Below are 17322 nucleotides of genomic sequence, written 5' to 3' on the forward strand. Positions count from 1 at the left end.
TCACCTCTGACACTAAGGCCCTTCTTCCTCACATGCTCAGGTTGACCTGGTGACCAGCTCTTATAAAAGCCCTGGATGTGCCAAATCTTTTTCATTTGATAAATTACCGAGGCGGCTGTGCTCTTGGAAACTTTAAAAAAAAATTTCTGATTTGACCTCTTGTCTTGTTTTTGCTCTGATATGCATTGTTAGCTGTGAGGCCTTATATATACATGTGTGTGCCTTTGTATATTATGTCAGTGCAGCAGAATTACCACAGTTGGACTCTAATTAACATCACAATGTTTTAGATCGGAATGACCAAGAGAAATGTGAGGCACTTAACCTAAATTTCAACTGTTTTTTTGCAAAAGTTTGGAAAACTTTAAAGGGATTAAAATTTATAAAGCGTGTGAATTTAAACCACATGAAAACAACACCTACAGGATATGCTTTATGAATTTCAGTTTCAGGTTTCTTCACCACTTTTTAATCACTGCTTCTTATGAAAGGTTTTTTGTTTGTATGTTTTAATGTAACTTCACATATTGAACAGTTTAAGTCACAGATCACTACACAGAGACTAATGAGGCAGGAAGCTGCTCGTTTCCTTCCAGGTGACTCCAGAATAAACTGATTGTTTTTCTTATTCATCAGGTTACTGCATGTGGAGTTAGTTTAACAGACACACAAATTTGTGTTTAATATATTTGTCTTTATTTGATATAAATCATCACTTCTTGTCTTTATGATCATGCATTAGTGCAGTCTCTTCGTGACATCACATAGTTTATACATTTAAATGTGAGCTCAAACATCATAACAGTATGTTGTGTAAGTTCATTGAGTTTCCTTTATTCTATTTATGAACTGTTATCATTGTCAGTGAATATTTGTTTGCACTAACTGGTTGGTTACAAGAAAACAGGCTTCATTGATAATGTTCACCACATAGTCATTAATCATTAGTTATTAGGCTCCTGTTCTGGAAAATTAAGAGAGAAATATTTTAGTAAATGTGATACATTCAGTGAAATAGCTTCACACTCTTATTGTCTCCTATTTAAGGAGATTTTAATAATCGGCAGCTCAGAGATCAAAAACAGTGAATATTACAATATGCTGCAGTTTGCCAAATTCACTTTTTGTCCCACTTAATCAGTTTTGATTTGGTTGGATGGGTGTCTCATCTCTTCACTGATGGCTCTCTCAGCCTTTCTGAACATCGCAGTAGTGTAGTATTCTCCTTTGTTTATCTGAACCATCTCATTGATCTTCTTTAGCAGCTCTTTGACCTGAGAGGGATCTTTAGCTCTGTTTTCAAGAACATGATATACTTGATTACATCGACAGATGAAGTTTGAGAGAGCTTCATCTCTACTTATTATGTCTTCTATGGTGTCTCCATCTGCCTTCAGGTCATCTCCACAGGTGAACAACACCATAGTGAATTCTGCTGCTTCTTTTCCGAGCATCTTCTGAATGTTATTCACAATTTCTTGGTCTTCTTCAATGAATCTGCCCCCCTGGAGCACGATCAGGATCACATGAGGACCAGGATGAGCCAATGAGATGCAATTAGTGAGCTCCCTCATCACCTGCTCTTTAGTCAGCCTGGAGTTTAACAGACCTGGAGTATCAATCACAGCCAGGGTCTGCCCTTCAAACTGTCCTATTTCCTTCTGACACTCTGTGGTTGCAGACGGGTTGGACTGAAAAGCTTTGTGCCCTAAGATGGTGTTTCCTGCTGAAGTCTTTCCAACTCCAGTTTTCCCAAAAAGTACAATCCGGAGCTCTTCTTCCTCTGCTTTTCCTGCACCTGCTGGACAGTAATACACAAGTAGTAGTAGTAAATAGTAACTCTAAATTGGCTGTAGTTGTGAATACGAGAGTGAATGTGTTGGCCCTGTGATGATCTGGTAGCCTGTCCAAGTGTACCCCACCTTTCACTTTATGACAGCTGTCTGGATTCTGGTTGATCCTTCTTTTTTAAACAATCAGAGGCCACAGACTTTCCACACAGAATTTTAAAGTAATTCCTGTCACATGTTGTATAACAGCCCTGCTGCTCGCTTTTTAAAATAATCTTTATATAATGAAGATAAGTGGTATGTTTCCATTTATTGTGCAAACACTGAAAAGATACTCAGCTTCAGAAAAAAAATCATGTTAGCAACACGTAATCATTTTAAATTAAGATGTTAAATAATCCCATTGATTAAATCTTCACTTTATGAAAAACAAGTGAAATTAAAACTTTCTGATCTCAAAAAATTTATAGATGAACCATTTACTGAAAAAAGCCATAAAAAAATCATAATTATGCATGTGGGTTTAAAAGATTTTAAAGATTTTACTTCATTGAGCTGCAGCTAAGTTATAATTATTCCTGCAGTAATTTGTATTATATTTGTTATGTTGTTGTGAGTTTTGCAGATATCAGCTATACAGGTGTCTGTTTTGGCTTCAGTATTATGGAACTTAATGGTGCTTGAATTTTTTTCTGTATACATCTGCAAAACATAAGAAGCATGCAGCTAGCCAACAATACAGCTCACCTGGTGATGGTGGGGTTTGGAGGTGAAATGGGAAATTATTTCTGGAAATAGATTCTTTTTGAGTTTTTCTGATTATCTAATTAATTTTTTGTAAATTATTTTTTTATTTGGTGCTTTGAGCACCACATACAATTTTCTTCTCCTCTGGCAATAATAATAAAAAGGCACTACAGGCCGAAGGCAAAGAAGGGAAGGAAAACATAAATACAAGGTCACCACTGGACTTGAGTACCTCTAGAAACAGCAGCTGAATTCTCTCCCTGAGCCCATCCGTCTGCTTCTTCAAGCACCATCGCTGGATTGTTGCTCTGAGGTCTTTTCATGTCCTCTCTTCTGTTTTTCCCTCTGTCAGTCTCTGTGCATATTTCATCAGCGTAGCTTGTTCTTTTTTTTTTACTTAGCATTTTGCTGATCTTCTCCAGCAGCTCTATTACCTGAGCACGATCACTGCTTCTGTTGTTAAAAACATGATATCCTCCTCCACACTGACGGATGAAGTCACTGAGAGCTGGATTTGCACTGATGATATTATCAATATTGGCTTTATCTGCCTCTAGATCGTCTCCACGGGTGAACAACACCATAGTGTAATGTGCTGCTTTTTCTCCAAACATCTGCTGAATGATTTTCACAGCTTTTTGTTGTTCTTTGGTGAATCTGCCAGCATGGATCACAACCAGGAACACAAGAGGAGCAGGCAAGGAGATGCATTTACTGATCTCTGTCTTCACCTGCTCCTCAGTCACTGTGGTGTCAAACAGACCTGGAGTATCAACTACAGTCAGAGTTTTACCATAAATCTCTACTGTTTCCTCCTTACACTGTGCCCTAGGCGACACAGGAAAAGCATTTGTTCCTAAGATGGTGTTTCCTGTTGAACTCTTTCCAGCTCCAGTTTTCCCAACAAGAACAATCCTGAGGTCTGCTGTTGGGGAACATAACAAAGACATCAGTGATGATGTAAAGAAATCCAGGGTTTATCTGAAAACAACAGTTCTTCATACGAACCCTAGAAAAGAACCCATCTACTGCCTTTAACCCTTTAAGACCTACCATAGAACCAAGTCCGCCAGAGCTTATATTATATTTTTACATGCTGTGGAGCCATTTTTGGGAGCATTTCAAGTTGCTATATATCAATACAACCATTACAGCCTAAATTTTAATAATATGCATGCACTAAGTGCATAGTAATTACATAAATTGCAAAAAAGTGCAATAAACTACAAAAAAATTTAAAATTGTTTTTTTAACATATATTTCTAGTTAGAGAAATTTAAAAGGCGTATCCCTCAAAACTGTAAATACAAAAAAAGTTGCACAAAATAGTTTCCCACCACAGGAAATTTATTTTGAGTGTCTTCATAGTTTTATTTTTGAAATACACCAATTTCTATACACTGCAGGAAAAACGAAAATAAATATTATAGTGCAAATTTGCAAAAAAGCAGCATATGCATCAAAATAAACTATTTCCAGCAGTGCAATATGAGTCCTAAGCATCCCAGAAACGACACAAAGTCATAAAGTCAAAACATAACAGTATAGGCTCATGAGGCCTTGATGGTAAAAAACTACATTTCTGCGAAAATTACGTCACTTCTGGTTTCGGGCAGGTCATGGCGGACATGTGATAGTTCGCGCTGATGGACGTAGGAAGTGTTATGAACAGCTGATCGGATCGGCAAAGCGTGTTTCTGGAATATTGTGTTTTTGTTGCTGCAAGTTCTTTTTATGCAGTTTTTGCAAAGCTTTATGTTGAAGGAAACCGTGACCGAGGACAAGCTGATGGCATAAGATGTAAGTACAACTCCTCCGGTTTCATATGCAACAAAATTTATTGCGCTAGCTTACGTGGTTGCAGTGCTACCGGGATTTAAAAATAGTTATGCAAAACGGAGCGTGCCCGTTGTGACCGGTTTTAAAGGGTTAAAGATGAATGATCCATTGTCAGAAAAGAAAAACATCAGAAAACAAATGGGCTCAGCTCTGTACAGCATAAGGGCTGAATGAGTTTTAGGACAGAGCTGTAAAAGAATCTGGCCCAAGGTTCCGTATTCTGCTAGAAACACTGAACGCGAATAAAGTACATAAAACAAAATGTACAGGTAAACGAGTGTAACTATGTACACGTAAAATATTCAGAAACAAATTGCCGACATTTTGTTTAAGGGTTTAAGAGCTTGGGAGCATTATGATGTGTTGTTAGATATTAATTCTTTACCAGTATAAGCTATTGACAGCATTTTACAGTGTTTTTTTACTCTAAACATTATACACAGGTAAAAGTGAAATTAGTATATTAATGAACAATTACACAATGCTGCTGACTGTTAGTTCGACTGCTGCAAGAACAAGCAAAGAATCCAAAACTGCGACACTCAAATCATTGAGACATGAGAGCTGATTTCTGTCTGCAGCTGCTTTAAACCATAAATCTGCACATCCTCCACTGAGAAATTAACAAGGTCGGTATGCCAGGTCTCTCTTGGAAATGAGATTTGAATCTTAATTAGATTTTTACCTGGATAAACAAAGGATTATAAAATCGTAAGAAGGGCACCTTAGTTGAACTTCATTTATATTAAATTTTGCGTAATATATCATGATATGAATTATCAGAGCTATTTTTTGTAAGACTTTGTAATTTAGTAATATATTGTATTATTTAATGTTGGTACTTTAACTTAATTGTGACTGTTCTTACTGTCTTGGAGGAAATGTGGCCATATAATTTCTACTAATATAAAGTGTTCTGATTCTGAAATCCTCTCAGAGCTTTGGAACAAACACTCAGACATCACAGAGTACTTCACAGAAAAGGAACCGTCGACATATAGATCAGGTCAAAAGGTCAAGAGTGTCTCTTTATCTTTAGTACTCATCCACATTTATGTGAACCAGAAATGTATAACACAAAAGACATTTGAACAATATATATATATATATATATATATATATAAAATGTATACATGTACTCACTGCTGTCCATGTTTGTCTGTTTCAGTGTCTCTGCTGCTGAATGCTTTCTTTCGCCCTCAGCTCTCACTTAAAACCTGCTCCAGTCTCCTCCCCTTGAATGTGTCACTCCCTGTCACAGATCAGACATCAGAAACTGCTGAACTCTGAGCACTGAGTGGGTAAAACTGCTCCACCTGCTGGTATCAGTGGGAACCTGCTATCAAACAGCAAAAACATTATATACAGTGCAGTTTCACAGAGTCCTGATTCGGTGATCATCCATCTGTGTGCTTTATTAATAAGTCTATGACTCTCCACTGGATATGATTTGGTGGGTTGACCAGAATACAGCACTGTTGAACTTTTATCAATAAAGTGACAATTGTTAAACTTCCTGTATTAGTTCCAAAAGTTATCAGCAAAATTTGTCCAAACAGTTGTTTTTAGATATTGCAAGGTTACTTTAATTTATCTACAGAAAGTACAGAAAGACAGAGTGCTAAAACACTCAACAGACAGTGTTGGGGAGTAACTGAATACATGTACCGGCGTTACATATTTAAAATACAAAATATGAGTAACTGTATTCAGTTACAGTTACCGTTTAAAAAGGTGGTATTCAGAATACAGTTACATTGTTGAAATAAATGGATTACACGGCGGTCTTTTCCTGTTTCATATGTTAGGCTATGCCATCTGTATTTTTGGTAATTCCACGCCAGTGGAATCCCAAACAATACACGCAATAAGAGGCTCTAATGCCTGTGTCTCAATGTTGCGGCCCATGTGACCACATAATGACGTGAAGAACTATTTTTATTATTAAAATTATTATTCAACAAATAACTTTAAAATGAAGGCAATAGGCAGAGAGTTACAGGCATAGCCCTGTATGTAGAATGTAGCCTGATGAGCAGTGTAGTCCGTGCTGCAGGGAGAATGGACTGAAATACCCGTTATGTGCCACGGCGGGGTGCGCCGATAAGTTTAGTTTACAGGACCCAGAAGCAGACACTAAAAGGCGGAGTTGCTGGCTGAACAGAAGACGATCCTTTATTTGGATTTTGGCACATGAAAAAGCATGAAGCTAGAAAAACTAAGAAAACTGTGAACACTCAGAAAAGTAAAGGACTAAGAAACTCAGTGAAAATACTATGACAAACTATGAACACTGAGTAAACTATGACGAAACACTATGAGGATGCAAACAGACAACCTGACAACGAAACATAGAAAACGGAGGACTTAAAAACACACATGAGTTGATCAGGGGAAGTCGAGACACATGAGGAAACAGCTGACAACGATGAACATAACGATGCACAGGAAATGTAAACTCAAACACAATGACATGAAAACTGGACTTTCAAAATAAACAGAAAAACATGACAAGACACAGGCATGACAACATCGACCAGAAACATGACACATAAGACACAGTAAACAACAATGGGAACACCGCTGACACACATGAACCTAATAACAAGGCAGGGGAAGGGAACCTAAATACAGTGAACAAAGAACATAATGGACTCTTACAACATAACACAGGAAACATGAGGCAGACCAAACAACATGGGCTTGACACATGAAACATGTTGTGGAAATTTTAATTACCAAAGCCTGCAGACACGATGAGTTGTAACAACACCTTTATTTCAGCTATCTCATGCATAAGGAGGGACGTCAGTCAGGGGGCACTGAAAGTCGTCTTTGACAATGAACAATTCAATTCCTTTTTATACACAGTCGCAGAACAAAAGGCTTTTACAGTTGCAGTTCACACCTTGGCTCTAAACAGGAAGAATCACCTGTGTGAATCTCCCCCACTCTGGGGTCAAGTCCTCCTGTTCACCAGTTTCTCACCGTCTGTTTTCCGGCATGAATGAGGTGTGAAACTAAGTAAGATGAAAGCATTTCATCAAGAAATACATTAAAGGACAATACATTAAAGAGAAATCCCACAACAGTTCCCACCCTCTTGATTCCATCTCAATCACTAGTACCAAGGATTTCTCTTCCCAACATTCTCTTAATTACATCAGCAATATTGCACACTCAAAAGGTTTCACAATATGCATCATTCTTACAGTGTCAGGAAAATAATTTCACTCATCAAAATCATCCTTGCTCTCGCTATCATCGATGTAATCTTCAGCCTGCAATAGGGGGAGCTGCAATTTGGGAGACTTGCTTTCTCTTGTCAGTGCCACTGTGATTAATCTACTCAGTACGGAGGCATGGGATCAGACAACAACCGCAGCATGTGAGAATGGCAATAAAAGTGGCTATGGACATTAGCAATGACATTACTATGGCCTTATACTTCCCAAACTGTCTGTTGAACCACCCGTCTAAGGGGTTAGTAATGCCGGAGTCCTCTGTCATTTGGGATGACAGTGTTCGCAAACCTTCCAAGGCTCTGGTTACAGTGCCATCTGGGGCTGTGTTGTTTGGAATGAAAGTGCAGCACAGAGGACCTACTGTAGTGCAGACCCCACCTTTTTCAGCCAAGAGCATGTCCAGAGCCATTCGATTCTGCCAGGCCATCAAGGATGCGGCAGCCAGCTGTTCGGATAGGCCCGCCACTGCATCCCGTGTCAGATTGGCCAGTCGTTGGACATTGTAATGTACATAGTTGATTCTGTCCACATTCTTATTCGGAGTTACACATAAGAAGATGGACTAAAACCCCCTGCAACCTGGTTGGCCAATTTAAACTCATCAGGGACACCTCTAGGGATACCTATAGCATCTATATAAGTTGGGGAGTTTTTAGCCAAATCAAAATCTTCCGTTGTGGTGCTATGGGCCCTTCCCACATGGGCCTCTGCATGGGACCCTGCTAACACTATAGGGAATGCCAACCTCACAATGGTGCAGGTTCCTGACCAGCCGCTGGGCAGAGTGTCTCTTAGCACCTTGTCACCGCACCACCAGAACAGATCGGCTCGAGCCACATTAATGTTGCTCATATTTTCCCATTTTGTGACATTTATTATTTTAGCACACCATGAATCTTCAGGAGCTCCTACGGGGGTGGCATTTATCCTGGTTAGGCACGTATAATTTCCGGCCTTCAGGGAGAAAGCGCGGGGGGGGGGGGGGGGGGGTGACACTTTTCCTTACCACTGGGAAAGGAGTACTTAATACAGCGCAATCATGGTCCACCCTCTCCCTCATGTGGAGCTGTAACATGCAATCAAATCCTGGCCTGTCCTCCCAAAACAATAAAGGGGCAGCCACAGTGAACAGTGTGGGGCGGGCTGCAGAGCAGGCCACACAGTCTGTCATGTTGTTTACCCTGGCTGTGCATGTTATCCAGTCAAGCCAAGTATTTTTGTCTAGTAACCCGTCTCTACTTGCACGACATTCTCTGGGGAGGTGATATTCAGATAATTTACAAAGGGGTGCGCAAGTGGTTTGAACCTTTGCTTGGCTATGGTGGCGGTGACCAGTGTTGGTCAAGTTACTTGAAAAAAATAATCAGTAACTAATTACTGATTACTTCCCCAAAAAAGTAATCCCGTTACTTTACTGATTACTTATTTTCAAAAGTAATTAATTACTTAGTTACTTAGTTACTTTTTAAAAACCCGATTTACAACCTGAATAGGTGATAAAGCGATAGATCTCTCAGCCCAATTCTACTTTTTCTGCATAATCCATCATACAAAATGTAATCAAATGGAAAAGTCTCTTTTTAAAACTTGTTTTATTAGTTTTAATCTTTTAACTTTATGCATCAAGCAAAAATGTAATTATATGCAACATTCACTGACTGGAAGAAATGTGTTTAATATTTAAACCTATTTTCTGCACATTCCAGCTCATAATTTATTTTTTTTTTTTGTGTTTACACTCAGTCTTTCAAATAGATGCAAGTAAAACACAGCAGAAAATAAATAAAGTCAAAGACTCAGCGGTCCTGTTGCTCTATTTTCACCTGTAAAGCAGGAGCAGGGTAGGCGGAGGTTTACCCTGGTGCAGTTGTGCCACAGCGGTCAGTGGAAGGATACGGCAGCTCTGTGAATTTCCCATTACGTTGTTGCGCACTCGGTGCTTGCTTGGAAGTTTAGGGGTTTTTTCGCTGTAAAAAGAAGTTTTCTTCCCACGCACGATGGACACTAATGTTTTTGTCACTTTTTATGGAATCAAACTCAAAGTAAGGTCAGTACTTCCACGCTTTAAACGCTGCACGCTCATACTCTCTCCCACAATCGATATGTGATCCATTGTTGATCTGCACACAGCTGTTGTCACTAACGTCGCACTCGCATACGTCACTGTCATGAGACATTCTCACAAAAAAAATCACGGTTTTAGTAACACAGTAACGCAGCGTTCCTACGGGAAAGTAACGGTAATCTAATTACCGTTTTTGCCATAGTAATCCCTTACTTTACTCGTTACTCAAAAAAAGTAATCGGATTACAGTAACGCGTTACAAGTAAGTGTGGGGATTATTCTGCCCCGTTTGTCTTTTCTAGTTGCTCCTCCGTTCTGGGTGGTTCTCCTCCAAACAGCTTACAGTGGCTGGCGTGGATCCAAGTAACTCGTTCTCCAACCTTCACCGCTGTTTGTGTGATCAGCAGGACTTGGAATGGGCCCAGCCACCGCTTCGCCTTCCAGTGTCTCCTCCTGAAATCCTTCACTAACACCCAGTTCCCTGGTTTAAATGGGTGCAGGGGTCCTTCTGCTGGCCTGGGCAGGGCTGCTTTCACTGCTCGGTGTACCTGCGAGAGAGTCCTGGAGAGATTTTGACAGTACACAATCATTTCGCTGTTGCACAACTCTGTAGACAGTTGTGATTAGATGGTCGAAAGGCATGTCTGGTGGGGGGTGTGCTGCAGTGTTTACCTGTACTGGGCGTCCCACATTGTTGGTCGAGCAAATGAGACACCTTTTACAATACCCCTCAGCTGCTGTGGAAAACCCTTTGGTGAACCATAATGATGTTACTGCTTGTAGCATCCCCCCCTTTGGACGCATGGTCTAACCCATGTGTCCATTTTAGAAACCAGGGGAAGAAGTGTTTAGTTAGACATGGGCAGCCATCAGGAGATCGCCAGACAGATTCGACCAGTGTGCAGCCATGTTTGCGCCAGAGAGTTTTCTCTGGCTGGGAGGCAAATGACTGTACAGCAGGAAGATCAGTGAGGTTAGGTGTGGACAGTGGTGCCAAGACAAGTTGGAAGGGTAGGCCTCCTTCGGCTGCTGCTTTGGCTGCTGCATCGGCGGCGGCATTTCCTTGGGAGACAGAATCAGTTTTACCTGTGTGTGCTGCACACTTCACTACAGCAATGCGAGCAGGCAGGAGGATGGCATCCAGCAGCGCTGCTACCTGGTTAGCATTGAGGATGGGCTTCCCATCAGATTTCAGGAACTTTCTGTGCCTCCACAAGGCGCCAAAATCATGCACCACACCAAACGCGTAGCGAGAGTCAGTGTAGATGGTGGCCGACTGACTCTCCGCAAGTTTACAGGCTTCTGTGAGCACCACAAGTTCCGCAGTCTGTGCTGAGAAGTGTCTGGGCAACGAGCCTGAAACGAGAGTGGCATGATCAGAACACACAGCAAAACCCACCCGGTTAGTTCCACTTGAATCACGTGAGGAGGAGCCATCTACATATAACGCTATGTCAGAGTTCTCGATGGGAACATCTAACAAGTCAATCCGAGATGTACAAGTTTCACCCAATACAGCAGTGCAGCTGTGTGGTTCACCATCCTCTTGCGTGGGGAGAAGAGTGGCTGGGTTAAGTGTTGTGCATCGTTTCACTGTGATGTTGGGCATGTCAAGCAGTATAGAAGATTACCTGAGCCAGTGAGCTGCAGAAAGGTGTGAAGTTTTCTGCTCCAGCAAAATGAGAGAAACTGCATGGGGTACCTGCACTGTCAGAGGAGAGTACCCTACGATGTCACGTGAGGCGAGCACGGCCTTCTCACACGCAGCTACTGCTCGTAGGCATCCAGGCAGTCCTGCAGCCACTGGGTCAAGCTTGGAAGAGTAATAACCCACCGGGCGAAGTGAATCACCATGCTGCTGTAAAAGAAAAGAGGACATGAAACCATTCTTTTCATCCACCATTTGTGCATATGGTTTGGATGGGTTTGGAAGCGCTAAAACGGGCGCTGTTTGCAGCAGCTGTTTCAAGGAAGTGAAGGCAGCTTCAGCCTGTGGTTTCCAAGAAATGCGATCATTGGCTGACAGACTTGCACCATGAATGAGTGCAGTAGGTGGAGCCTCCACAGAGGAGTAGTGTGGAATGAAATTGCGGCAGTATGATGTGGTTCCTAGGAATGACATCACCTGTTTTTTGGTGAGGGGTTTTGGAATGGTCATCACAGCTTCCACCCTCTTGGAGGAAATCTGGTGAGAGTTGTAAGAAATCACATGCCCTAAGAATGTGACTTGCTCTTTACAAAACTGCAGTTTTGACTTACTAGCTTTGTGGCCCTTGTGATGCAAATGTGTCAGTAAAGTGAGAGAATCTGCCAGACACTGCTCTTGTGTGGGTGCACACAGTAGCAGATCATCGACATATTGCAGTAACACTGTGCTTTCGGAGAGGATCAAGTCTGACAGAGAGTCTCTTAAGGCGGCATTGTAAATCGTGGGGGACTCACAGTAGCCTTGACACAACCGAATGAATGTGTAAGCCTTTCCTTGGAATTCAAAGCAAACCAGAACTGGCTATCTGGGTGAACTGGAACAGAGAAGAATGCATTAGTCAGGTCAGCAACAGTAAACCACATAGCGTTGGTTGGTTGAGTGTGGAGTAAGTGCATATGAGAGCATGAGGGTGGGAATGGATGTTTGTATCTGTGTATGCCTGTATGTCTGTGTCTATATGTCAGGTTGGGTGTCAGGCACCACCTCTCTGGGGACATCTTAGGCCCTCCAAGGTATGGAGGCCTATCTCCCCCTACCACCACTTCCCCTGCCAGTGGCGGACCCCCTCAGACATCGGTGCGTTGGTGGTTCTTTGTGTCCGGGGATGGGCGTCCAGGTACACACCGGCTCACTCCTTGGCGGCCGCTTATCGGGGCCTGGAGCCTGGGGCTCGCTCGGGCCACTTCGGAGGTGGGGTGCCCCCGGCCTCTCGGCCTGGGGCTCGGTCACTCAGGCGCAGCTGGCTGCCGGCGGAGCTCACGGGCGCGTCACTGCAACTCCCCCTGGCTTCTGCTCCGCGGCTGCTGAGTGAGCCCTCATCTGGGACTCTCCTCAGCTCTTTCCGGGACAGTGGCGCAGCTGCCCCTCTGTTGGTCTTCCTTGGTCTCTTGTGTTCTGGGGGCCTCTGGATGTCTGGAGTTTTGATCTCCTCCACACCTGCTTCACGCCCTGGAGGACGGGGCTGTGGCCCCCCCACACCCTCTAGCAGATTATTACATGAAAGAACCTTTTAAAAAAAACAAAAAACAAGCGCGTCCATGCTCACAGGTGTACACACGGGTGATCACACCCACAAACTACACCCTTTTTGGCTCCTACCTCAAAGCACACTGTGTTCTGTTGATCTTATGTGCTGCACAATAATGTTTAACATTTAGTATTTACTGTCATATTCCCATATATCATTGATGTTGTTTATTCTATTACTCTTGTTCTCTTCTGCTTGCTTTCTTTTTTCTTTCTCAGCAGGTGATCCAGGTGATTGATATATGCATTTTTTTTCTCTGCCCGTTCTGTTGGTTTTTGTCTTTTGCCCTTCTCCCCCGTCCCTCTTCTCAGCTGTTTCTCTTTCCCTCTTTCTTTCTCCCCTTCTTTCCCCCAGTCAAGTCTGTCCCGTATTCAGTAAGTGAAAATAAAATAAACAATAAAAGGTGAATCAAATGGACCATTACGGCAAGGCTGGGATGGTCAGTTTGGTAAAGTAAATCCGTTGGGCATCTTTCTTTGCCTTTAGACAACAATTCTGATGGCAAAAGAGCCAAACGGGACAGGCCCCAAAAAAAAAACAAAAAAAAAAAAAAAACCACATAGCGTCAGATGGGATTTGGGACAAAATGGTGTGGGGGTTAGGAACCACAGAGGCTCTGGGGATTACAACCTTGTTCACAGCTTGTAAGTCCTGCACAAACCGCCACTCAACAGGTTCATTTGGTCCTCTGATTTTCTTCACAGGGAATAGTGGAGTGCGAGAGGTGGGGCATGGGATAATTACTCCGGCCTTTAACAGGGATTCAAACACAGGAGTGATCCCCTCTATGGCTTCCTGTTTCAGAGGATATTGTCTTTGGCATGGTCTAAACGAGGACTTTGGAGTGATTACCACTGGCTCACAATCTGTAATCAGGCCTACATCATACTTAGATGAGGCCCACAGGCCGTCAGGCACCTCTGTCAGCAGGGGGTGTGAGGAGTTTAGAGGAGGTGTCGTTTGAAACAGACAGTGTGCGACAGCTATGTTCGCTAGCTCAACTGAGCGGACACACTGGACTGTATACGTCATGGTCTTTTTGTAGGCTTTCATTTCTCGAGAAAACAGTACTGTGGGATTCTCTGTAGTCTCCCAATCGCAAGCGCGGTAGCACCGGTGCATAAATTCTCCCATGTCTTCCCACTGGAAGCTGTGAGCTTTTGCCAGGGAAACATGTGGGATGGATGCATCCATAGTAAAGAATCAGAATCAGAATCAGAAAGGGTTTTATTGCCAAATGTTGAGCAGGTTTACAACATTAGGAAATTGCTGCGGTGCTTCAGTGCAAACATACTGTCATAAATTACGCTTTAATAGACATGAAAATAAAAATAAGAATAAGAATTAAAAGTGCTAAGTAGATAGATATATACATGATATATACATTAGTGCAGGTGGTGATCAGTGCCAAACATGGGATGATGCAGTGAACACAGCGTAGGGTCATGTGTTAGTGGTGGGAACAGTCATACGGTTATTGTTCATGTGTCCGACAGCAGAGGGGAAGAAACTGTTCTTATGGCAAGAGGTTCTGGTGCGAATGGACCGGAGCCTCCTGCCTGAGGGGAGCAGGTCAAACAGACTGTGTCCAGGGTGAGAAGGGTCAGCTGAGATCCGAGCTGCACGCCCCAGTGTCCTGGAGGCGTACAGGTCCTGCAGAGATGGGAGTCTGCAGCCAATCACCTTCTCAGCAGAGCGCACAACACGCTGCAGTCTCTGTTTGTCCCTGATAGTGGCTCCAGCGTACCACACGGTGATGGAGGAGGTGAGGATGGACTCGATGATTGCAGTGTAGAATTGCATCATTGTCCGTGTTGGCAGGTTGAATTTCTTCAGCTGCCTCAGGAAGTACATCCTCTGCTGGGCTTTCTTAATGACGGAGGTGATGGTGGGCTCCCACTTCAGGTCCTGGGTGATGGTGGTACCCAGGAAGCGGAATGAGTCCACAGAGGTGATGGGGGTGTCAGTCAGGATGATGGGGGGGAGTGGGGCTGTGTGCTTCCTGAAGTCCACAATAATCTCCACTGTCTTCTGGGCATTCAGCACCAGGTTGTTGTGGCTGCACCAGGACACCAGACGTTCAACCTCCCTCCTGTAGGCAGACTCATCCCTGTCCGAGATGAGCCCAATAACGGTGGTGTCATCTGCAAACTTGATTAGCTTGACAGACTGGTGGGTGGAGGTGCAGCAGTTGGTGTACAGGGAGAAGAGCAGAGGAGAAAGAACACAGCCCTGAGGGGAGCCGGTGCTGATGGTCCGGGAGTCCGAGACATTCTTTCCCAGCCTCACATGCTGCTTCCTGTCCGTCAGGAAGTCAGTGATCCACCGGCAGATGGGATCAGGCACAGTCATCTGGGAAAGCTTGCCTCGGAGATGGTCTGGAAGGATGGTGTTGAAGGCAGAGCTGAAGTCCACAAACAGGATCCTGGCGTAGGTTCCTGGGGAGTCCAGATGCTGCAGGATGAAGTGTAGGGCCATGTTGATTGCGTCATCTACAGACCTGTTGGCTCTGTATGCAAACTGCAGGGGATCCAGGAGGGGGGCCGTGAGGGTCTTGAGATAGGAGAGAACCAGGCGCTCAAATAACTTCATGACCACAGATGTCAGAGCCACGGGTCTGTAGTCATTTAGTCCAGTGATCCTAGGTTTCTTGGGGACAGGGATTATGGTAGAGGACTTGAAGCAGGCAGGCACATGACATGCCTGCAGTGAGGAGTTGAAGATGCCAGAAAACACTGGGGCCAGCTCGTTTGCACAGTGTCTGAGGGTGGCAGGAGACACACCGTCTGGGCCGGGAGCTTTTCGAGCATTCAGACTCTTAAACTGCTTCCTCACACCTGCTTCATGAATATGAAGAGTTGTGGCGGGAGGAGGTGGTGTGAAAGTCTCTTTTGTGTGGGGTGAGGAGGGGGGTGTTGTAGGTGAAGTGTTTGAAGGTGGTGATGGCTCTATGGAGGGGGGAGAGGTGGGGGAATGAGTGTCCAAAGTGTCTCTTTTGTTGGGGCCGTTGGAGGTGTGAAGGCTGCCTGATGGCTCGTCAAAACGGCAGTAAAAGTCGTTGAGGGTGTTGGCCAAGAGCAAGTCATCAGTGGAGTGGGGTAAACATGTTTCTTTGCTCATCGGTGAGAGAAATCGCAAGCGCGGCAAATGTGGAGCTCCAAAACATACATGTCACAGTTAGTAAATCATTCTCGGTTCTGCACCATTCTTCCTCATAACTGTCATCAAGGCCATGCAGAGAAAAGTGAGACGTGCAACTCAACTCTCCAGGAGCCATAAAACAGACATCTGGAGGCATGCAGTTGCGAGTCGCTTGTGTGAATTCTGTAACAAGCGGCCCCTCCTCCAGCTTCCACCCGTAAGCGAAAGCTGGAGTCACGGGGTCATATTTCACCATCATATAATCATAGTCAGATTGCGTGATTGTGATGCCATTATAGCAGGAGATTAAACTTATTTTCAGTTTGCACATCAAATCTCTGGCAAGCAAATTGACTGGGCACAGGTCTGAACACAAACTCGTGTGTGAATTTTCTACCCTGTCCGTCTACACAACACAGGGGGATTGGTGAAAGTTTCTCTCTGTATGGTTCCTGATGCTGATACAGAATGAGTGAACCTCTCACCCAGCACGGGCTGGGGTGAGAGATAATCTGAGCATAGTACAGAGTGGGTGGCCCCGGAATCTACAAGAGATTCTCCTTCCTGATTACAAACTAACATTTTATACAAGGGCAGTGATTTATAAGGCGCGCTATTTAAATGTACATATGTACCAGCTGGTGACAAAGAAACGTGTTCTACATGCTCAAAAGAGTGCTGTATTAAAGTGTGTGTGTCTGTGTGTAAAACATTTTCTACATCAATGGGCGTGTGTATGTGTGTGTGATTTTCACTTTCCTGTTCTGATGAGGTGGGCAAACCACAGCCTGAAGCGTACTCTGGCGTCCTTTCCTTTCGTTCTCAGTCCGCTTGCTCTCACCGTGGGCTCATCCATCCATCCATCCATCCATCCATCTTCATCCGCTTTATCCGAGGCCGGGTCGCGGGGGCAGCAGCCTAAGCAAAGAGGCCCAGACCTCCCTCTCCCCAGCCACCTCCTCCAGCTTATCCGGGGGAACACCAAGGCGTTCCCAGGCCAGCCGAGAGATATAATCTCTCCAGCGTGTCCTGGGTCTGCCCCGGAGCCTCCTCCCGGTGGGACATGCCTGGAACACCTCACCCAGGAGGCGCCCAGGGGGCATCCTTGTCAGATGCCCGAACCACCTCAGCTGGCTCCTTTTGATGTGGAGCAGCAGCTGCTCTACTCTGAGCCCCTCCCGGATGGCCGAACTTCTCACCCTATCTCTAAGGGAGAGGCCAGCCACCCTTCGGAGGAAGCTCATTTCTGCCGCTTGTAT

General features: G+C 44.1%; 1 protein-coding gene and 1 pseudogene across 3 annotated transcripts; both read right to left on the reverse strand.

Annotated features, from left to right (window-relative positions):
* The window catches only part of LOC147333656 (uncharacterized), a 166827-nt pseudogene that overhangs the window by 114715 nt on the left and 34790 nt on the right, over positions 1 to 17322 (reverse strand).
* On the reverse strand, positions 683 to 5569 carry LOC147333660 (GTPase IMAP family member 8-like). Of its 3 annotated transcripts, XM_086269046.1 has the most exons (3): positions 5520 to 5569; positions 2770 to 3462; positions 683 to 1801 (listed from the first exon to the last, which is right to left on the reverse strand). In XM_086269046.1, exons 1-3 carry the CDS (start codon positions 5527 to 5529, stop codon positions 1134 to 1136), a joined length of 1371 nt encoding a protein of 456 aa, XP_086125172.1. In that variant the 5' UTR covers positions 5530 to 5569; the 3' UTR covers positions 683 to 1133. The 3 variants fall into 3 exon arrangements, with proteins under 3 accessions (XP_086125172.1, XP_086125166.1, XP_086125158.1); XM_086269040.1 differs by lacking the exon at positions 5520 to 5569 and having other exon boundaries at positions 683 to 1798; positions 2770 to 3487; XM_086269032.1 differs by lacking the exon at positions 5520 to 5569 and having other exon boundaries at positions 2770 to 3487.

Source organism: Aulonocara sp. 'chitande type north' Nkhata Bay, linkage group LG3, assembly GCF_057382095.1.
Source record: "Aulonocara sp. 'chitande type north' Nkhata Bay isolate Kocher_YH1m ecotype deep benthic linkage group LG3, A_spYH_male_GT1.1, whole genome shotgun sequence".
Classification (NCBI taxonomy): Eukaryota; Metazoa; Chordata; class Actinopteri; order Cichliformes; family Cichlidae; genus Aulonocara; species Aulonocara sp. 'chitande type north' Nkhata Bay.